At 36.3% G+C, this 24,165-nt stretch overlaps 1 protein-coding gene across 3 annotated transcripts in view; it reads right to left on the reverse strand.

The window, feature by feature from the left end:
• The window catches only part of USP9X (ubiquitin specific peptidase 9 X-linked), a 71,827-nt gene extending 51,062 nt beyond the window's left edge, over window positions 1-20,765 (reverse strand). For all 3 annotated transcript variants that reach the window (XM_054380698.1, XM_054380704.1, XM_054380689.1), the window contains exons 1-13: window positions 20,524-20,765; window positions 18,933-19,078; window positions 18,544-18,623; window positions 15,237-15,349; window positions 14,281-14,499; window positions 13,354-13,469; window positions 12,853-13,104; window positions 12,638-12,776; window positions 10,891-11,043; window positions 7,631-7,735; window positions 6,102-6,308; window positions 5,102-5,238; window positions 17-150 (exon numbers count right to left, since the gene is read on the reverse strand). In XM_054380698.1, the coding sequence (XP_054236673.1) occupies window positions 17-150; window positions 5,102-5,238; window positions 6,102-6,308; window positions 7,631-7,735; window positions 10,891-11,043; window positions 12,638-12,776; window positions 12,853-13,104; window positions 13,354-13,469; window positions 14,281-14,499; window positions 15,237-15,349; window positions 18,544-18,623; window positions 18,933-19,078; window positions 20,524-20,619 (1,897 nt within the window). In that variant the 5' untranslated portion in view covers window positions 20,620-20,765. The remainder of the gene's footprint in view (window positions 1-16; window positions 151-5,101; window positions 5,239-6,101; window positions 6,309-7,630; window positions 7,736-10,890; window positions 11,044-12,637; window positions 12,777-12,852; window positions 13,105-13,353; window positions 13,470-14,280; window positions 14,500-15,236; window positions 15,350-18,543; window positions 18,624-18,932; window positions 19,079-20,523) is intronic.
• Window positions 20,766-24,165: the final 3,400 nt, after the last annotated feature.

Genomic DNA, 24,165 nt, shown 5'->3' on the forward strand with positions numbered 1-24,165 from the left:
TTATTTTAAAACTTACCTTTAGCATACTGCCTCATGCTTTCCATATAGGCAGAGAGATTTTCTGCAACCAATGTAACTAGGGCATGATTGTGCTGAAGCTGATTGATTAAGTCATGTCGGTAAAACACATGGGGACTTCGCTGAGTTTGACTGAAATTAAAATACAAATGTTACAAGAAAAGCAGGAAAGTCTTGCACCTAACTGTTCAGAAATCAATTTAAGCAGCTCATCTTTGATGCAAGATCCAAGTTTTCCTAGAAGATCTGTAATAGAAAGCGTTTTAACTCTGGTATTTTTTTTTTTCTTCTGACAAGTTAACAGTTCTTACCAGTTATTAAAACCAGTCAATTTATGAGGATTATACAGTGACAGTATGCATGAAAAATATCAAAGGAAAAATATCAAAGGAATCTGAGCAGCTAAGTATGCTGAAGGGGTAATATCTGCAGGAAGACAGGAACAGAAATACTTGCCCACAAATTGCATACAGTAAAGGTAATAGACCTTCAACTGTAGTATGACTACAACAAGCATAAGCACAGTTTCTTCTCCACATATCTAATATTATTTTCTAAATTTAATATTGAAACATTAAATAAAACCAGCCAATTTTCAAAATGCAAGGTCATGGTCTTAAAATTAATGTAAAACAACACTAGTTAATAATCACATCAATTATTTCAGTAACTTAAAACACGTTGCACAACTCTGCATTGTTTTCGGAGGTTTTCTTGGGTGGTTGGTTTTGCTTCTGCTTTGGTTTTTGTTTGTCTGTTTGTGGGGTTTTCTTCCTAACAACATCTGTCAGGAAAAGAATGTTGGCACAAACATAAAAAAGCATAGTTACGCAGGGCATGTAGTCTAAGAATAAAATAGAAAATAAATACTCCAGTTAATTAGATGATGATTTAAGTCTGTTATCAAGATCTGACCAAAAATGCTTTTGTTGAACAATAGCAGACACAGGTAGATTATAGGGAGCCATGAACACTATCAAATTCTAGAACTCAGGGACTAATCACCCCTGCAGAACAGTCTCAAAAGGCTATTAATTCTGTAGATCAGAACACCATGGGGCGGGAAGAGAGGCATTCTTCATTTGCCACCCTGACGATCCAATAGCCTGCCCTGAAGAAACATAGATGTGACTTCAAAGAAATTAAGACTCCAGAATTAGCTGGATGTATTACATAGAGAAATTCCTTCCTAGGAAACAGGGTCTCCATACTACATGACCTACAGCATTCTACTGTATTGCCACACATTTCTGAGAACAGTAGGGAAGACAAGAAATTCCAGTTCCAGCATCAGCTGGTAACAATCTTGCAGCTGATAACCACATTTCACTGTATATGTAACAACAAAAGATAAATTGATTCATTGGGCCAAAGCCACTGACTCTCTGGGTTTCAAAGACCAAAGTCATGAATGCCCTTCCAATAATTTTGTTATCTGCAACCAACAGAATTTGTCCTGCTAAGCACAAGATTAACTTTCATGTTACGCAGAGCTTTCCAAAACAGCTTGAAAGAGGCACTTAACACAAATTGTGTTTTAAAAAGACTATTTGTTTGAAAGAAAGCAAAGATAGAAGCATGAAGGAAGAAAACATACACATCATATGCCCAGAAAGAACATCTTGTTTTCACTTTGAGAAATTTTCCAATTACATTTCATTCCATCTCCACTAACCCTCCTTGCTCAGCATAAAACATCAGCAAAAACAGAAGATTGGATGCCTCTATTATGGCAGCTACCCGAGATGCTACTTCTAGGTAGAGACGTGCATTTACAAAGGACAGCAGTAAATAAGAACACTGACTATATGCAAAACACGTATGATGAAACAACTAAAGCAACAAGCAGAAGTAAGATGCAGTATTTTGCAGAATCAAGCTGTTAGAACTGCGTAATTAAATGTTCCTACTGTTATGCATTTGTATCTGTCTTCCAAAGGGTAGCAAAAAGAAAGGTTTATCAGCAAAAGACTAAATAAATCTGCACTAGACATCGTTTATTTTTCCCCTTACACACATGCACAAACAGTAAATTTGGATACATGGATTCATCTTGGTTAGCAACTACTTCTAAAAGTTGAATAGTTGTTATAACTATGGAGTTATATGAGCTGTGAGTTGTTAAATAGTATTTATGAGGAAGATTTGAGATGTTATCTTAATCACCTGCTAGCATGGGGTCAAGAGACAAAGCACTTGCCTTTAGGGATAGAAAAAAAAGCTGATCTGAGAAGACTTTCTAGCGTGCTTTCTAAAATTAAAGGGAATTCCACTTGCAACTATGGAGTTGTTCCTTAAGCATCAAAGAATAGGCTGTTAGCCACTGGGACATATTCCTTTAATAATAACCAAGGTATGCCACACGAAAAGTTAGTGTTTTGAAATGGATACCAAAGTACTTTGGAGATACTGAAAAGGACACTTCATAGTTAGAATGCATGTTTATTTGATAGAAAAGTATTGGCAAAGTGGCAATGGTAACGTTCCATACATCTCAATTTCAACTCATTTAAAAACGAACTACTTATCTGCACCTATACCTTGTCCAACACAATACCAAATATGTAACTCAGCTTCTGAAGTTGAGAGTTACAGATGAACAAATGCTATGCACCACTTCAAGCAGACACTGTGGGTCCAGAGAGCAGCGACCAAAGCCATCAAATTCTGCTAGTAAGGCTAAAAAGTGACTTGAAGTTAGCATAATTTTTGCCTTAAAGCACTATCAAAAGCACTAGACTCTTAAGAAAAGGCCCACTAAATGTTCAGTTAATTCTTCTGGGCAAGTAGTTTAGGAGACCAATCTTATACTGCTTGAGTAGATACAGGTCAAACTTAAGTGCTTGAAATTGGTCAATTGGAGGCTCAACACAGAGAAAATTAAGACGATTAATTATCTGTACACTAAAGGTCAGTATGCTGAGTAATAAAGTGACTACTCCTTAATAAGTATCCTTGTACCTAAATAAGAATTATTTTCTTATGCTGCTGCAATTCTCTTTTAACTAAGCTTCACAAAATATGCAGCATTTCTTTGTGGTAACAGAATTCAGTTTTGCAAAAGCAATTGTATGACCATTTTGTCACTTTGCTCAATTGCAACAATGAAATCCTCTTCCTCAAAAGAATCTTTGCAGTGCCTACGGAGTATGATAATTATACTTCTTGCCAAGAATCAGCAGCCTTAGTTGTTCTGGACAGAACTTTCAATTGCCAGTGCCAATCAACTGAACCACCCCAAAAGAGCAGCACATGGATTATGGGATTGTTGTACACAAATCTCTGTGAAACAGTTTGAGACAGTTGTCACAAACTCCTGTTTTGACCTATTTTTGACTCAAATTCTAGAAGGCCATTAGAGATTAAAGTTTTAAGTCAGACAAGGCAAACTGAAAGGAACCGGTATGGGATGCATATATTACAATTTCTAAACTATATCCATCTTAAGAATTACTGGAAAACTCAGAGGATTGAAAAGTCACCGATTACTTCAAAATGATGTTTTCACTCACTAGGATTCCCAGTCATCTAGGCAGCAACACTACCTTAGAAAGAAAACTCACAGTATCACAGTGTATCAGAGGTTGGAAGGGACCTCAATAGATCATCAGGTCCAACCCCCCTGCCAGAGCTCCCTGAATAGTATATCTTGCTATCAAAGGCTTCTTCATTGAAGAGGTCTTTAGAAGTGAAGGTTTTAAGCAATGGACATGTAAGTTTACTTTTCTGCCATATGTGTTTTCAAATTCTGCCTTAAAAATGAGAAAAATATTCAAGCCATCTAACTGTACATATGCCATACAGGGAACCTTCATTTCCACAATCAAAAGCAGTTAGGTTCCTCCCAAGGTTAATTCAGAGCAGAAACTTCATCAGTGCCTTGAATGGGCTCTGCTTCAGTAATTCTTCAAAGCAAAGCCTCTTTGTCAAGGCACTATGTTAAAAAGCATTCAACTTGAACAAGTACCATGGACAAATCGGTAGCTACGCATGCCCAGAATCTTATAATGCTTATAAGGCTAAGGACTCTAAGACACATAAAACAGACTTACCTGCTAAAAAGCAGGCAATACTGTGACCTTGTTGGAAAAACCTTAAACAAGCATTAATGCAAAAACATAAAGGATTAAAATATCATGGAAATTGAGAATGATGCTGCAAAATAAATGAAGAAAGAAACCTCCAAAAGCCAGGAATGCAATTACTATCACAGCTCCTTATACTGGTAGTAAGAATAGGGAATGTCAACTGAAGGCTTATTTTCTTTACCTTTCCCTACCTTGAGCCTTCTTGTAAAGCAGACTGTAATAGTAACATTGATTTCAATAGTTTGCCTGCTTACAAGAATTAAAGCAATTATGCAACACTGATAAGCAAACAGCTTTCTGGAGTTGGTAAAAATACCAATGTGGATAAAACTAAAAACTGTCAGAGGCATAGAATCTCAGATATTTCTGTAGTGAAAAGACATATAACGAAAACAATGAAAACAATCACAGGAGTCCACAGAGACAATGGCTTTTCTTTTTTCCTTCCTTTCAAAGAACAAACAAAACCAAACCTCACAAAACAAAAAAATCCCCAAACAACCCAACCAAACCAATAAAGCAAACCCAACACATTTCTAACCTCTTCCATTCAGGACAGAGAAGCAGTAGAGTATTTTTTCCAGCCAAAAAAAAAAAAAAAATTACCTTTCATGTCAAGTATATAAACTAGGTGACGTGCTTACATTTATCATCATAGAATAAGGATGGGTGGTTATGTGTATGCATACATGCACCTAAAATACCTTTATGCTTCATAAGCTAATTCAGTCAGGCAGGAAAGTCAATGGGTAATAGAAAAGAAAACCAGCTATTCCAAAAGATTAAGACTACTGTTCTAAGAATTACTAAAAGTACATTCAAGGAAATGGTTAATGCTCTGTGTCTGATTTTTTTAAAGGGTATTTATACACATTGAAGGTGTTCGTCAGTTTGTTTTAAACACAGGTTATGATCTTACCTAAGCTTTAAAATTTGCCTCATTCCAACTCATTTAACTTCTAACAGACAACATTTTATCTGCATCATGTTCTTACCTTAAGTTTTGTGGTGCTTCACCAAACAAGCTGCAAATTTCTCTAATTTGTTTCAGAGCAGGAATGACCCATTTGTCATTTGTGCGAAGCTCTTCTATAAAACGATCTATCCACTGGATCTTTTGTGTATCTCGATCCTTAAAGAACAAGCATTTATTATCAGAATAAAGCATACTGCAGAAACTATCATCATTCCCTTACCTTGCCTTCTTTCCAGAACAGAACATACAACGTCCCACAAATACTAGAAAAATTGAGTTCTGAAGCATAAATGCCTAAGAAAAGTGTCTGAGTGACACTGTCTGTTGGCAGAAGCTATAGGTGTGCTAAAATACTCTCTGCCTTAAGGCATTCAATAGCTACTCAAAAAAGCCTGTAGCTAGCTAGGATCACCAGTTTAAATAATTTGATCTTTCCCTTTCATTTATTTCCACTCATTGGTACTCAGAGTAAACTGAATGAGAAACTGTTTTTTAACGACTAAGAAACAAAACCTTGCCAGTGGTTGCCAAGACAGATAATGAATTAATTTTGAACCACAATGAATTATTATTTTGTTAGACTTCCACAGAAGTTTGGGTGGGTAAGGAGAATGTGTAATAGTTCTCACTTTGCTAGGTCCTTTCTAATAAAACTAGAGAAACGTAAGGACTTACTGTAAAAAAGGCAAAAAAAAATTAGTATAATTGAGTTCAGAAAAAAATAAACACAGGACAGGGTCTGGGGTAGAGTTCTTTTCCAATTCCCAGATGTGGTCATTACAGTATGTTGCCAACCGCAACACAATCCGATTAATTTCACTCTCTCCAATTAAAGCACAAACCTTGTTATTTAAAACATGTCCTGTAACATTTTTTAAGTACCTGGATATCGGTACAATAATACAAATCCGTGACAAAGAGCACAACTGCTAAATTACCAATTACCTCAAATTTTTCATAGGGAATGGAAGGAAACTATCAGTGACTGATTCTGCAGTAGAACATACCAGATGACTCACCTGTGAACAGCTGTAATCTAAGATTTTAATATGAGCACTAAGAGCCTGGTCCATGATATCAACTGGTACGTCATCACTATGAGCCAAATTCCACAGAAGGTTCAGCACTTTGTGTGCCATGACACCATCCTTGTCATCCTCTGCAAGGCGACGAATTAACTCAAGTAGTTTCTCACGCTGTTTCTTGCTTGCATTTGTCCAACTTGCCTAAGAAAATATTTTGATGCAACAATAAAGTGATGCAACTAGATAAAGAACTTTCACATATCTTTCAGCAAAAATAAACAGCAGTAACAAGTCACACACAAATAGCTCTTCTAGTGTTCAGAACTAAAGCGTACTCAACTTGAGACAAAAAAGATAAGCATCTTTATTTAAAGATCATAGACATGCTTGTAAAAGCAAACATCACTGACAAGCTCACCAACAGTCAAAATAATGTGGACTCTGATGTTTCTTGCAAATGTTTTCTCAAAAGTCCTATACTTAAGACTTCTTCAGTAACTTGTAAGCACTAAATGAGTACATTTATGCCTCTAGTATCACTTATGCCTCTAAATCCAACCGAAACAAACATACTCTGCATTACATTAATCTTTTCCTGAGTAAGCTTCTAGCAAAACATTAAGACACAATTTGTGATACTTTACACATAGAATTTCTGAGCATTTAGTTCAGTATCTGGATTGCAGAACATTAGACCCACATTCATCAAACTAGAGAACTCCCATTAATCAAGAGTACCAACTGCATGTAAGCCAAAATGTGACTATAATGCATTTATCTAAAACCAGAAAACAGGCTCCACAAAGCTGATTTGCATATTTTAATTATAGCAAATCATCTCCTAGAAGAGAAACAGCAAAACGCATCCAACAGCACCAATACTGGAAGCTACAAATGTTGCTAGCATAAAGAGCCAGTGAGTAACAAACTTTCAGGAACAAATTTTGTTTGGGCATTTCAATCAAATTATATGTTTATATATATTCAACATGATATTCCTGTTACTGCTTCATTCTGTATCTAAGTTAATTAGACAAAAATTGTTACATGATCAAGTTGGGCAAGTGGGGAACAGAATTCCTCGATGTCCTCTACTTTAAGATCAAAAGTAGTCTTTACTAAATCACTAACACTTAATTACTTGGAACAAATGCATAAGAGGTATTTAAGATAAAGAACTTCATTTTATTTATAAAATTCAGTATTTCTAAAACTGCTAAATATTATTTTAACAACACAAGCCTCAACACGTGCATTACCCAAAAGCATTCAAAGCAGGAAACAAAACTGTCAATTAAACTAGCGTAACTAATCTTTGGTTTAGACAGGAAGAAAATCTCACAGTGAATGCTCATTAAAGAATCTAGCACAATCCAGTATTTCTAATAATAATTATTATAGGCCGGTGCTACCCATTAAGAAGTCTTTCAAACAAGGAAAATGTCCATATCTAAAACAAGGAGAAAGGAGATCTGTATCCACCTTCACAATCCATTTCCTGAACACAGCCAAAACACAGTTACCTTAAAACAATCAAACAGGTGATCAAGCTGTTCAGGTGAGAAATCCCAAGCTAATTTTGCAAGGAGATCATGTACATTTTTTACAATGGCTTCATGTTTTCCTGCCTGTCAAAGAGACAAAAGGAATCAACATTTGTGGCAATCCATAATTAAGTCAAGCAGCAAGACACTGCACTCCAAACCAATGCTTTTGGACTATGTGAATCAATAGCTGCTTTACTGTACAAATGTTTCCTGTAAGTGTAGAGTAAAAATTGTAAACCAAATACCTAGAAAACAAACTCTGATGCCATTAATCTTGTACAGTATTAAAAATGCATGCATGAGTTTTGAAATTCATTTCCTTCTAAAAGCCTCCATCAGTAGTTCACTCAAAACCAAAAAAAGAGACTAACAGGTTTGCAACATGTTGCACCATAAATTCTTCATAATGTGACAAAATTTGTTCTTTACAAAAAGCAAACGTAAATAGTAACATTCGTTTTCATGTCAGGTTATGATAGAGGGAATTACTGAACCACTTACTCCACTTGACTTTGCAAAACTTTTTTTCTCTTACCAGACCATTTTCTGGATAGAAGGAAAATAGAGGATACAAGGCAGAAAGAGTATCTACAACAAACAAAAGTATGCACAGCTGCTGAGGACAGGAGGCAAGGAGAGTAAGAACAATCTTGTCTCAGGTTTTTAGCAGGCCTGGGGATGCTCTTAAGAATAGAAAAGGATGGGGAAGCAGCACAAGACAGTAGGAGGAGGTAAGGAACCTGGTGTGTGAACTGTCAGCTTGCTGTGCAGAAACAGGGAAGTGCCTATAAAGTTCTAGTTAATGCTCCAAAATAGAAGTAATGAGACCCCAACACCAAACTCTGCAGTTTTATTCCTTGTCCAGATGGACATTTCCCTACAGCTCAACAGGCTACAACTTAATGCTTGCTTTTAGAAACTTACATTTCTTGAATTAAATATACTTCTGCTTTGTGAGCACTCACTTTGTAAGACATTAAAACACTGCAATTAATCTTATGCTGCCTTCTACAGGCACAAACAGCATGACCTTTATTACTTTTCATAAACTACTTATTTTTTTCTAGCTCTATACTGAGATTGTGAAGGCATTCCTATAACACCAACTGTAAATTTGTGCATGCTTACCCCCTAAACCCAGGCAGCAACATAACAGCTCTCATCTGAAAGCCAGACGACTTCGCTGTTGCATTCAGCCAGAGCTAAAATAATCTGCCTGTTATATAAAGCTTCACAGTAAGTCAACTCCTCGCTACTGAATTTCATGCTCCAGCTGTTCTTAGAAGCAGTCATTTAATAAGAACTTTTAAAAACTATTAAACACAGGAAGTAGTGAAGCTGCAAAGAACCATTCTCTATTAGCAAATTTTAATATTCCTAGATTTTAGTCTATTTTAATTCTATGGCCAAAGCCACAGTGAAACCATCTACCTGAATAAGACTTTCCAAATTCAACTTTCACACAAAAAAATACAGGACAAAACTGCAACAAGTGCACTGTGGCAACTACCAAACTGTAGGCAAAAGAAGTAAGTATAGTAAGACAGCAGCATGGAAAATGTATTTCTTCTTTTTTCCCCTGTAACTGCTGAGGTGGACTATCCCTGCCTTTTAAAGGGTTGCAACACTTCCCACACTTTTTTAGAAGGATAAAGTTTTGTTTAAACTAGTTTATCCTCATGTCCCATTTGCAGGCACTATGAGTAATACAACTGCTTGGAAGACTTGTTTACCAATTTCAGAATTTTCCTTATAAAAGGTGAGGATCTAATATACCTATAACAAGACTACAAGCAGCAAAATCACAGAAGCCATCTTGTCCCTACAGACTTCTTGCAAAGATGGTTTGGAAAGGTCTACAGACCACAAGCTGAAAACTAACAGTATGATAACAGAATCTAATTCAAGTGATCTGTGTACTGCTCTGTTACATGATGCAGTTTTTCAAAGAGGATTTAGGGATAATGAGAAAATAATAAAGACTTTCCTGAATTTCAGCCAGTGCAATTACTATCATTCTGGAATTTAAGTCAAGAGGTTCCATAGTTAGTTGAAAGACCAAAGAACTCAAAGTCAATCCTATGCTACTGTAGTTAGTTCCAAGTGCTTTAAATAAAACCTGGTATTAGCATGCCTGAAAATAGGAACATCTGCACAAGTCCACATCGGCCAAACTGTTAGTTTCAGGAGAGTGTGAACATATGTGAACTAAGGATATAATACTGCCCAATTACTGTATTAGCCCTTGCTGTGGTATGACCCCAGCTGGCAAGTAACCAACACACAGCCACTCACTCACACTCCATTCCACCTGAATGGGGATTGAATCAGAAAAGTGTGAGAAAACACAGTGTTTGAGATGGAGAGTTTAAAAGGAAAATCTTTTGCTTTACCTACATAGCCCCGTATCAGCTACTATGAAGAAATCTAACTCTACCTCTGCCAAAAGCAGTACAGCCATCTATCTTGGAAACATGATTTAGCCTTCACACACTTGAAAGACTGGTTCAAGGGCCTACTTGTACAAGTGAATTATTAGTTTCACTACCAATTACTTAGGAGCAAGAACATATGTACTCATGCTTGTTTCTATTCTTAAATGACCTTTTATTTCATATCCACTCAGTAAGTAATAACGAATTTGTCTCTTCAGCTGCCATTTGTATTGTGCTAAACTTCACACGTCACAGCTAGGAAGCTCAGCTTCACTGAATCATCTAAGTGAGAAAAGTCAATATCGCAAAATTTATAATTTTTCAAAAATAATCATTACAACACAAAGGAAAGAATCTGCTCTTAAATAATTTCTACAACAGTCATTTTTATAACTTGTACTAATAGTGCTCTGCCCAGAAGAATGCACACAACTGTGGTGAACTCAAGAGATTAGCAACATGTTCGTATATGCACTTTAAACTATTAAGTTATAATGCATCATGTTCTTTTCAGAAGCTAGACTTTGCTCAACACTGAGAGCCCTTAACACTTAGAAAATATAATCTTTGTACCATGTTTTGAACTGTTTCTCTAGACTTTACATAACGTGTAGCTGACTCCTTCTACTGAAGAGATTTGAAAAGACAGTTTTGAGATTCAGGATCCCAGAGAAAGAACATCATTTGATTTCAAGTTTTTCTTTTGTCTAACACCAAGCTTGAGAAGCACAAGTCGTTGTCTTCTCAATGCATGACATACAAGATCCCTTCTAAGCATCAGCAGACAAGCAGTTGAATTACCTGTGCAGCCCAAATGTTGTCAAGATCCTGCAAAGTGAGGGCTTTCTCTTTGATGACAAAACGAAGAATTTTCTCTAACTTCTCTACATATTGAGGTTGATGAAGACTGTCTCTCAGTACAATTGATAAAATATTATTCTGCTGGATCCATTCCTGAATATAAAAAGAAAGTAGTGCATCTCAGATTACTGAAGTGCTGCCACTGACATTTAAGCTAAAAAGAAAAAAATTCAACTAGTTATATATTAATGACTTTATATGCCATCTTCTAATGGGAGAAAGAAATGAAGAACAGAAGGAAGGTACTTATCTGTAATTGTAATCTCCTCCCAGAGAAAAAAAAACAAAACAAAACCAAACCAAAACCAAGAACAAACCTCATTTAAAATAATCCACTATGCCAGTTGCTGTGATATCTTAAGAAGGTTTATTAAAATCATGAACTCAAATCATAAAATATATTCAAACAACTTCAAACACAAAAAGCCAATGAACAGAACAGTTAACTCTTCTATTCAAGGAATAATTCCAATTTGAAACCATCAAACAACAAACCTGAATAGTTTAAAGACGCTTTTAGCTCTACCGGCATGCTTACAGCATATCGCGTAAATACAGTGAAAGCAAGGACTGAAAAATAAACCAGCCACGTTATTTAAGTAGTGCCACTTATTGATTTTTTTTTTTTAATGCTTCAAATTGAATTAGAGGAAAGTATTCCAGTTATATTTAAGTAAATGCAGGTTTTTTTCAGTGGTGTCACTGACAGTGAGATTAGGGTCATGAATTTTTTGTTCTGACTGAAGTAAAGCATCATTGTTTTTAGCACTGAAAAAGTAAACAAAGTTACACAGCATCAAGCCTTCCAGAAGTGTCTCCTTGATTGCAGATGTACAATAATCAAGCCAGTCTTGTGAAATATTTAAATCTATCTTGTCTAAGATGCCAAACTACAGGGAGTATGTAAAAGAGAGGCCTACATCCTCCTACTGCATTTCAAAGTCAAACTACAGCAACTCTTTTTTTTGCCAGGAGTCCTTTTGCAGATAAGCCACACAGCAGGTAGCTAGTCACAAAGATGGGGCAGAACAGTGCAAAAATCACTTAATACAATTTAACTTCAACAACATGAAGATAAAATTGTCATTACTTCAACTTTTAAAATGTTAATTGTAATAGTTCCCTCCATATGCACTCAAGTATGAAACAACAGTCAATGTATACAAATAAAAATAAAAAAATTGAGTTATATAACTTTTTGTACCAAAGAATCCAGCTTCTGAAACGTGAAAAGCAGAGCAGTCACTTAGAACTTTGATGAGGAAAACTAGACTTGAAGCACAAGATCCAGACTAGATTCTTAGATGAACATTTGGGTTTTTTTATTTACAGTGGCACTAAACTTTCAAATGAATCACACCTCTTTATCTGAGTTTGGTTTGGGATTTTAACAACAATACAAACCCACTATATAAGAACCACACTACTCAAGATCCCCTTTTAAAGTATGTTTTTAGCAGCACTGAAAATAATTCTCAATAGCACGTTTGAAACCAATACTGCAATTTTTCCACAGAACAGCTACTATTAAAATGACTTATTACCATGACGTGATACCTACTGTTTATAACACTAGATATGAAAATCAGCAGTGTATGCAAGATCTGCAATACACAGCTACTTTGAAAACTAAAGTCATACAGAGGAGGAAAAACACATTCAATGAATTTTGATGAGGAGAACTTACTGCCATTCTTTCAGCTGTAAGCCATTCCTCCTCTTCAGGATTACCATGACGATGAGTATAATATGACACACTGGATATTACTTTGTTTACTTCATTTAGTGCATTCATTTTACCATTGAAAGAAGAAATTTGTAACAACCTGTAACAGAAATTAATGTAAGTGTGGGAAAACAACACCTCAGGAGCAGTGTATCATATTAAGAGTAGCATCTTACCTAAGTATCATTTTTAATCTAAATATTTCTAAGTTTTTTACAGTTTCTTCTTGTCCTGGAACTCTTGAAGCTAAGTTCTTTAAAGATTTGATTATCATTGACAGAGCATCATTTTTGGCTTCATTCTTTGCTTCTTTTTTCAGTTCATCATCAGTTAAATTTTCTAAAAATTGTGGGACCATTTCTATAATGGGAAGGAAATATTTCTTCACTGTATGTAATGTTAGAAATTCGTAACATTGTCCAAATGGCCTAAAAAGAAAGAAAAAAAGACAACAATGGAATTGAAGTGCCATAATTGGTAGATGTCTAATATTAGTATAGTAAGGAATAATTCATTCAAGGAACTCAAAGTCTATTATAAGTACATGACAAGTTGAGGGGAAATTACTAATTAAGAGATGGAGTGAGAGGAGGTGTCTCAAGAAGGACTAAACTTGGTGCTAACCGAATATTGAAATTAGTCCAACTTTTAAAAATATTTCATTTTTAAAAACTTACTTAATAAGAGCTGCAATTATCTGAACATTCAATGCTGATCCACTCATGAAGCGATCATGCAAGATCTGAAATCCATTTAATGTGCCGAATTTGTTGATGAGATCTACTAGCCAACCCTGCAATAAAATAAACAGTTATTTTCTGATATTTATAGACTATCATCTAGAAATTCTTCCCAGTAACAGATCTTGCTTTAGAAAAGGTTCCTTACACAATCAACTGTTAGAAAGTAACAGAACTCAGACCCAAGAACCAGACCGGTTTACTAATCCACAACTGCTAGTTCAAAAGAAACCCCAAGCAACCAACCATCCATCCACACTAAAAAACAACTAAACCCTCCAACCTACAGAACTCCTCTGAACTCCCAAAACCACACTGACACTAGCATATTTCTCCCATCATTGGTACCTACTAGAAAAGGGAGGGAAAACTGTTACTTTATCACAAAATCTCCCCCTCAAAACATCATGTACAAAATCGTGTTGATGGAGAAGGTAAATCCATCAACTGTCAAACGCAAGCATGCTAGTTAACACAGTAGGAATGTCATTCCAATAGAGTTGTGCCAGCTTACCATGGAAACACATGACACACTTTGATAGGTATTTAAAAGATGCAAAGACATGGTGCTTAAGGACATGGTTTATTTCTGGTTAACAGTTGGACTAGATAATCCTAAAGGTCCTTTCCAACCTAAACAATTCTAGGGTACTATGATTGTGAACCAAAGCTGGAAAGATTTAGAAGGAGAAATTTAATTCATCATGATTTCATGTACAAGTCAAAAGCAGCAAATCATCTTAGTGATATAAAGAATGAAAGGGCTGGAGTTTTTTCCCCCCCTCTAAAATCACTTTATAGCTACTGTGCAATTATGTAATGCTGCATAAAATTTGAAGTACAGGTCTGAAAGTGCTCTCATACCTTTGGTGATCGTGGGTCAGGAGGACGGGCGTAAAGTTCATCCTCAGCAAGCTGGACTCCTGCAGGAACTGTTTCTGAGGGACGAGTACCATTGTATAGATGGAATTTGCAGTGAGGATTTAAGGCCATGGCAAGAAGTTCAAGAAGGGGAAACCAATCTTGGGACAGCTTGGCCACACAGAGTTCCACTAGTCGATGGGTGTTGTTTATAATACATCTCTATTAAGAAAGAAAACACCAAGAATATGTCTGGTGACCATATGATGGATGTGAACTATAAATTCTGAACCATTTGTAACTAGCATGCAGAGTTGCATAAGAGTTTTACAGACTGGTATTTTAAGCTGTACTTTCTCAAATAAGATTTTAGATTTTTAGATGAAAATGTAAAGTTTGTTTAAGTTTGAAAAAAGATGCAAATGTTTTTTGTTATTGGAGACATTCACAAATCACAAACTATTAACTTCTCATTTAAACTTACTCCTCTCTCGGATTTGATTCAGTTTCTCAAATGGCACATGCCTAGCTGTCCAACCAGTAGGTTTTATAGTCAAACAGCTGCTACAAACATTCAGAAATTAGGCTGTAAAAGCTTTTACTAAAAAAAGCAAGTTTTCATGTTCTAGCATGCACATAAAAAAAAACAAGTCTCTAGACATCTGCCCAAAGACTGCTTAATAATACCTGCAGTACTGAACATACAAAGTTCAGTTTGTTCCCATATCATCTCTTTTTATTTCCTTCCAAAGAAACACCAGAGGTAGTAAGATGCAACAATGCTAGAATGATAACTTCCCCCTTCCCAAGAGCCGCATATACAAGAGTTCTCCAAGTTCTCTGTTGAGATCAGTTTCAAAAATGAGATTCAGTGACTGCAGTCTCTTAACAGTCACAAAGCAGTCTTCTTCCTCATTTTAATTACCATGCTTTTCAGAAACACAACTTTAAAAACTCACATGAATCTCAAACTTCCAGCCACTCACTGCTTCATCTGTAAGGATTTTTGTGAAAGATATTGTTAACCCATCCCGAAAAAATCGCTGGCATGCTTCACTTTTGACATCAAGGCCTATTTTAAAATAGAAAAGAAAAAAAGGCAAACTATCAGCTATGCAAATTTATTAGTTTACATGAACTTCTAAATATTGAAAGCTGTGATTTGGACTGCAAAGGTTTAGTGTTTAAAGTTGTAGAAGTATTTTTTAAAAAGAAACATATTAAAAAAACACCCAGAACTTAAAACCAACCATTTTTCTAACATTTAAATTTATAGCATCCAATTCACTATGACATTTATTTCTGGAGCAAAACTCATTAATTGAAACATTTTCTAACTATTCCAGAATGATTGTGAAGCTCAGTCTTGCTATTAAACACTACTTCTCAAATAGGTTTTCTTCCATTAGCAAGTTAACTCCAGATTATCATTTGATAGTCCCATGGCTTGCTTAACAAATCAGTGCTACATTGATGCCTACACATAAAAAGATAATATTCCATAAATAAATGCATCTGCCAGGAATAATGCAAGTCTCAGTCTAGACAGGATTTGCACTGCTCTTGTCAAATTTGCTCCTTGCACTTGAAGGTGGCAATGATGACATTTAATTCTTACAAGTAGTTTCAATTCAGCTCAGTTATGTCCCTTTCAATTTCAGTTCCTGAAAAGATTTAGAGATGATACAAACATAACTCTTATTTTATAGACAGAGTCACAAACCCAAGAGTTATCCCACTCACTACAGAGTCACTCCACAATGCTGATGCCCACTGGCAACAACAGAAATTAAAGTAACCTACTTAAGCACCCCAACCACTAGAAAATCATAGTCATTGAATGGTTTGGGTTGGAAGAGACTTGAAATAGCAGCTAGTTCCAATCCCCTTGCCACAGGCAGGGACACGTTCCAATACATCAGGCTGCTCAAAGCACCATCCAACCTAGCCTCGATCACTTTCAGAGATGGGGGACTCCACTGCTGTGGCAACCTGTCCCAGTGTATCTTCACCCTCACAGTAAAGAATTTCTTCTTTACAATCTAACCTAAAACCACCCTCTGAGTTTTAAAGCATTACCCCTTATTGTATCACTACAATCCCTGATGAAGAGTCCCTCCCCTTCTTCCTGCAGGCCCCCTTTAAGTATCTGAAGGCCACAACAAGGTCTTCCTGGGGCCTTTTCTTCTCTAGGCTGAACAATCCCAACAGTCTTAAGCTTGTCCTCACAGAGGAGGTGGCTCTAGACTCCTGAAATGACGCTTGATATAAATTAAGTGAGCTCTTTTTAGGTTTTGTTGCTTCACAATCTAGATGAGCTACAGATGGCAAAATAAAATTTATGTAATTCCTGGTTATTTTTCAATTTCTCATTTAATTTCTTCCCTTTTGAAACAAAATTGCTCAGATTAAGAGAAGTAAGATAACGGACAAGTTTCTGATGTGTTAAGAAATGTACACAAGAGAATAATTTATATTACTTCTCTATATATACACAGCTCTGTAACAGCGTTCGCCAGGTTTTGAGCTATCAAAACAGTGTCAGTTACACCAAGTGAGCACCCTATCATATTCCTTGAGCACTGAAAGTTATTTAAAAAAGAACCATCTTAGCCACCAAGTACTACAAGTAGTGAGAGGGGAAAAAACCCCAAACAATCTAGGATCTAACTGTAAAGATAACGGAGTTAAGAAAAACCACTTCTGACAGCTTTCCTTGTTTTCTCCTTAGCAGATAAGCTGTGCATACACACACACAGAGGAATTGAGGAATTCATGTAGAGGTCAAGAGGAAGAACGAATAGATAGCAACACAGAAACCCTTTTCAGAACTGGACATCAACAACTTAATAAAAATCAAAGCACATAAAACATATGAACAGATTTCCACCATTCTTCACAACCTCAAGAGGTGAAAGTGAAACCTTTGGGGGAACTTTCAACTAATTCTCATGTTTTGGAGATGCCTGTAAATGTTAGGAGTAGCCAGAAATCTCCCTCTTTTCTTATTATTTCATTACATTTGACATTTTTTTGGTTGTGTGGTTTTTTTGTGGGGTTTTGTTTGTTGTTCGCTGTTGATTAAAAAGACAAACAAACAAAAACAAACACCAAAAACATGACTTAACAGCTGGCAGCTCATGCATCTCACACATCATAAGTATAAAAATGTCTTTCTACTGCACTATTCCAACAGCCTGGACACACAGATGCCTGTATTTTCTTGCCATAAGTTAGCATTTCTTTTGTCCATGAAAAGGAAAACGATCACTTGAAAATTTTTCACTCACCTCAGGATTCTCACCAGACCTAGCTACATTTAAAGAAGCTGATACATTAGTGTTTGCAACTACATGTCATCCTGTGTTGGATGACAAGAGCACACTGTAACTTTTGTTTCTCCAGACAGTGCTCCAAAGCAAAGATGATTTACAGAAAATAACGAAGAAAACCCAGGATATCTTGACCACGCTTTTTATTCTTAAAACTGCCTACGAATAACCTTTATTAACATGGAAATGAAGTCATTCATGTCCAGCTCTGCAAAACTAAGTCACTTTGTATGTCACTATATTTAAAACAGAACTAGCTGATAAGTGTAGATATCCTAGAAAAATATTTTTATCTGACTCCTGGTATTACTCAAATACTGTGGTGACAAATATTGACTGGAAGAGATCAACTTTCTAGAATAAAACTTTCCATAACACATGACGACCTTTTCAATCTGACTAGCACAATTCAGCAAACACACAGACACAGAACCCTCCTGATTTCAACCAAGTCAGATACAGCAAGCAGTAAGCTAGAACTACTATTCATGCTGTTTAAAATTCTAACTTTTCTCTAATATTCTCAAAAGTATGTATGTGCCAAACTTGAACAAAAAAAATATGGCAAGATATTTGGAAAGCTATGTTAAACAACTAGGATTATTTGAGTTTTACTATCTGTTATAAAGACCAAACCTACTAGATGTTATATTAAAGCGAACTCAGGAAACAGGTAAGACAGGAATGACAAGATTTTTATTGCTGGGAGTTTATTCAACTTCCCTCCTTACGCTAAGGCACCTAATTTCTAAGTACAATGATCACTTTCTAAAATTTCTGATCTATGAACGTTCTGCATACCATGCTGACAACCCTCAGGATCAGGACTGTAGCAAGCATTTCAGAATTCTTAAGACTCCACACCAAGGATTTAAGTTACAAGAAAATTCTTTACACACTGGCCCAATAATAATTGATTGTCTTTTCAGCTTACCTTTTTTACTCAGGTCAATAGCAGCTTCTAGAAGAACTTCTAATTCCCCTTTCGGCAATACAGGAACAACCCATCGAGGCCTGTATTAAAAAACAAAACAAAAAAACCACCAAGCTCCACTGTATTTCAATTGTCCTTCTTAAAATTTAAGAATCTTCACCCCTTTGTAATGCTTTTACTAGAGCAAGAACAGATAGTTTCCATGGCCCTGATAAGCACAGCATCTAAAAGGAACACCCAACCTATGATTTGAGCTTCTTTCTCTTTACAACCCAATAGAAAGAACTATTTCAAGAAATCCAGTGAAACAGAAGTGTAAGAATTCTGAATCCACTATTGAGATATTTGCTAAAATAACCTATACCCTCTGCAAGAAAGTGTGGAAGTACCTGTTGATCATGTCATCCAACTTTGCCAGGTCTGTGTGTGGAAATGCAGGCTCCTCATCTTCGAGCTGGGGTGGAGCATCTCCTTGGCCCTGCTCATCAGGCGGGGTAGCTGGGGAGTTCTCATTGGAAGAATCAGGTGAAGAAGTCTAAAATAGGTATGGAAAATACTTTAAATAATGTCTGCACTTATATGCCATTTATGTCTAAGTCCCTTTATATATAAAGTATGTGTATATATTAAAAAGTACCTTATACAGTAATTTTATTTTGTATCTATTAACCAAACACAATAGAGCATTAAATGTATTACATGCTTTCTACTTCAACAGTTTAAAAATTAAGCTACTTTCCCCATGAGGAAAGTGAAAGTTTTGTAACAGACTTCTACTTTCAGCAGGCCACCTACCTAGAAGGTGAAAAAAAAAGGCTAAATGAATGCTCAAGTTTTTGCAGTTCTGCAGAAAATACCATTACTTTAGGTAGAAAAACAAAGTTCAACAGCACAGAAGAAAACAATCATGAAAAGTATTTTCTAAAGACTCTGCTAAAAAAAAATGAGTAACACTACTTCAGGTAACTGCTAAACAACCTCCAAAAATATGAATAGGTAAGCCCATTTTGATGGGCCATGCAAAATATAACACATTTTGTAGATACACTTTTATTCATATATAGAAATAGTGTGACTCAACAACAGTAAAGATTCCAATCAGAATATTTCCAAGGTAGATGTTGCCTGGGCCTAGCTGGACTTCCATCAGTTAGTGGTATTTGGATCAATTGTCTTCCTCCCTACCTCTTCACTAATTAAACCACCTTTATCTCAAGCCATACAATTTCTCATTTCCATCCCATTGAGATGGAGGGAATGACAGGGTGCTTACCTCGCAGCCAGGGTCAGCCCACTATACATGTTCCAAAGCACAATTCATTCAAGAAGTAATAAACATTAACGCTTGTTGTACCAACTAAGTATCTTCATACTGAATTAAATGACAAAGTGTAGCTTCTCTCTTAAATGAGTTTGGCTCCACTGTTTAAAAGTATCTTTTCTGGTACTTTTTCCCCTTCACATGAAAGAATCATCACATCATGATGTAGTATTTGAAAGCAGGATAACCGGTTCAACCGAAACATGCTGAGCTGCTCAAGAAGCCTAACACAATGAACAAAGACTTAAAGAGCGGATGCCTGCTTGTAAACTCTTTTATCCAAAAAGGACTTTTGCAGAACTGAGTATGAACTGAACTCACAGAGAGCACTTCCACAAATTTGTGGCAGGTAAGTCTACAACGTGATCCTGAGGAAGTTTCTGGTATTATTCCAAAAAGGCTTCTCATCCAAAATACATATGCTTGAAAGAACTATGTCACTGCCTGAAAAGGAAGCATCTTTTGCAGTGGTCCTGAGCTGTTATCTGCTTAGCACTGCCTTCATCCCTTCAAATCGTTTTGTGCTTCCAGGCATACAAAAAAAATATTTCACGTAAGTACACATTCTCTAGCAATATACAAACTCCAATAACTGAGAAAAGCTATTTCTAAAGAACTAAGCCCTTTATTGTTAGACAACTTGATTGTTAATACCATACCTGATTCTGCTGGAGGGGAGGCTGGGACTGTCCATCAGGAGCCTGGCCCTGGCTATCATTCCCTCCTACGGGAGAGCCACGAGTCGTGGCTGTCATACTCGACACAGGGCAGATCTTTGCAATTTTGTCTGCTTATGTAGTTGTTGTAAGAGAAGAAATTATAGTCCGCTTAGTAAAGCTGAGGTACCAGCATATGCTTGTTTTAAAAAGCTCCAACTCAAGAACATGCCATCTTGCAGAGACCATTGCATAACCTGGGAAAAAAAAAAAACACAACACAACATTGCTATATTGACACATGCACAGGAAAATAATGCATAGCTGTAGAGGATCACTACAAAAAAACCCACAGTACTATAAAGAATCTTTTCTTTTAGACTCAGTATTTTTTATTAAGTATAACTGACATCAGAAGAAGGTAGTATTTCATTATCTCTACACCATTGAGAGACTGTTGTGCTTCAACTGCTATGGTAGGTTTGAATTCAAGGTGCTGACCAAGGTCTACGTAGAAATGACCTGGTTGAAGCATGAACAGACAAATTTGTCATCTTTTCCAATACTTTTTTCCTGACACTCTGTAACTGCAGATGTCTGAGAGGGAGTTAGAGATTGATTCTACCTCAGCTAAGACTAACAGAGACCCTACAGCAAAACTTCTATTAGCAGACCAGAACACCCAGGGCATTTGACCTATATTCCCTTCTTCCATAAAGGGAAACGAAAAGGCCTATGCAAGCCTGGGTCCACTGGCCTTTCAAGTCACCTACAAAGTCCATCACATCCTCAGCAAGTATTTTAATGGATTATACTAGGAAAAGTCTGACACTGGATTTGTTGATCTTATAATCATGATATACCAATAGTTCAATAATCACTATGTATTTCAACTTCACTGTGTTAAGTAAAGAAATAAAAAGTTGCATTAAGTTGAAACAGCAGTTCCGCTCTACCACAGGGTATAACCACAGAAAACAAAATGTGATTTGTCAGAGCAGCTCAGACTTACAAGCACCACATAAACCAACACCACCACTTGGGAAGTTCAAAAGCCAAATAGGGTGGTGGAAAAGAGCTGTATGAGCTTTCAGCAAGACTCACTTGGCAGTGCCTGATTCAAAGTCTCCAAGTTAACAAGTTAGAGTGAAATTTATACTGTAAGACTATGCATATTTGCGTTTTATTATAATGTCTCATCTCAAATTAACTTGCAATACTGTTACCTTTCTCCAAGACATTTTAAAATCCTTTCTTGAATTACACAAATCTGCAGGCCATTACATATCCAGTAACACTTTTGACTGAACTCACTATTCTTCCCCTGCCCAGGCTGCAATATTGACAACATAAAAAAAATTTAGAGACAGCGTCACCAAACTGATGTTCACTTTTGACCACAACTGTATTCTTTTAGTACAGCTAACTGCAATCCACCCCCACCCTTCAGAATTCATATATTCATAGGGCTCAGGAATCCTGCCAAGTCCAGAACAAAAGGCATTATCAACTCAAATTTTCTCTAGGAAGAAACTGATCTTTTAAATGCAATTAGAAAAAATAACTTATTTTAACTAGTGATCTTTTTCAAATGCCATCCTGAGAATTTGGTTTTTAATGATGTTTACAACAAACACTAGGTAGAAAGTATTAGCAATACTAAGTTTCCTTTCCTACATATATATATATACACACACACACACACACATTCTCTGCAGCCTACCACAGTTCAATGCAACCAGTTCCCTTGCACTACCTAACTGAGGCTTCTAGGTTCTTGCATTAACTAATGAAATCAAAATTTGCCAGATGGCACTGTAGTTTTCAACAGCCCTAAGTCAACTACCACCACAACAAACCTTCCCTAACCACCACCATTCTTCCTTAGTAGGTCTGGTTCATAAAACGCAAATCACAGAAACTTGTGTAGGCAGAGTGACTGAGGTAACAAAGAATCAGGAAAATGGTAAAACCTCCTTTCAGCAGCAAACCTGGTTTAGATTGGCTTAAACAGCAGAAAGAATCAACCACTGGCAGTCATAGTTTCACAGTAACTTCCATGAAATGCAAGCTGCTTCAACCTTATCATTATTCTAATACTTTTGGGTGAGCTATGATGAACTGAGCCCAGTTCAGAGGACTAAAGAAAATATCAACCAACCAAAAACTTACAAAGATTCATTCTTTTACAGTTTCTTTAATTACTCAAACGAGTCTACTGCAAGGCCTGAGAGTACACATCATAATGCCAGCCAGGGAGCCATGACAAAAGTGCAGCTCTCCTGCTAAACTGAGTTGCACTAATGTGGATTTATCTCAGATTTTGCCTCTGTGCTTAGCTGAAGGCTCTGAGTAAATAATTCTTGCAAATTCTTCTCTGCTCAAGGTGAATGACATAAGTTAACTATGACATACAAGAGAACTATTACTTAAGTAACCTTTTTTTTTTTGGTATAACAAAAAATACAGTTTTGTAGACAATACGAAATACAGATCCTTTACAAGAAGAACTAATCTCTTATTTAGCAATTGCTTAATACTCCTAATACCCTATGCATATTAAACTGCATTCCCAAAAAATTGTACTTCAGGGCCTCTAGAGAAGCTCACTTGGCTTAGCCTTGTGCATAAGGCCAAGTTCTTAAATCGGAGACAAAAAAGTAACTTCAAGTTATGCTGCAGTTATCTAAAACACTCCAATAAATGGTCCTATTGCTTCTGTAGTATTTGCTCATTGTCCAGGCAGCTTCCTTCTAATTACAGAGTATACATGGTTTTATAAGCACCAATCATCATTCAATTTATGCATTTTAAACAATATTAAAAGGGAGTAGTTCACCAGTCCTGTTTTCAGCCACTGACTTAACTACTTATGTTTTAGAGAAAACACCAACTTGTACGACCACAGAACATGATACAAGAACTAATTAACCATGAAATCTCAAATTTCTGTCACTTCTTTAATTCAGACTGTTCAGTATGAATTTTTTTTAGAGTTAAAACTCACCAAGGCACACTTTGGCTTAGCTCAAGCTTAGACATCTATAATTAATTTGATTATTTAGAAACAAATGTAACCTGATGCAGTGACACCTTAGAGTATACAGAAAGTTCAACAGAAACAATTCAAACTGCTTGTATCCATCTGAATTCTAATGAGGATTCTATATTAATTTTTATATACAGCTCATTTCTACGGTATTTAATTTTGGACTCCGCACACTAAGCCATGTCAAAAAACCCATATAAATTATCACCTTTACCCAAAGCTTTGAATGGGTGTTTTGAATCAGTGTTGAGATGAAGACAGACATCTATTAAATGACAAATTCACTATTCCATTGTTAATCAAGTGACATATGAGGCTATGAAGATTGAGTCAAATCCCACTGACATCTGTTTTTGATTGCCAAGTGACCAAACTGATTTGCCACGTTTTTGCCATCTCCTTAATGTCACCCTAATCCACACTAAATTTCATGTGAAGGTGAGCTTTTGCCTCACCTGTAATTTTAATAACACCAGGAAAAGATAACTATAGGTTTTTGACTCTGCATGCTCCCCATTTAGAAGACACCATCCACTGCAAGTAACATTTTCCAACACAGCCCCAGCAGACTGCAAAGAGGATGCTGAGCAGAGCTG

The sequence above is a fragment of the Indicator indicator genome, chromosome 1, assembly GCF_027791375.1.
Source record: "Indicator indicator isolate 239-I01 chromosome 1, UM_Iind_1.1, whole genome shotgun sequence".
In the NCBI taxonomy this organism is placed as follows: Eukaryota; Metazoa; Chordata; class Aves; order Piciformes; family Indicatoridae; genus Indicator; species Indicator indicator.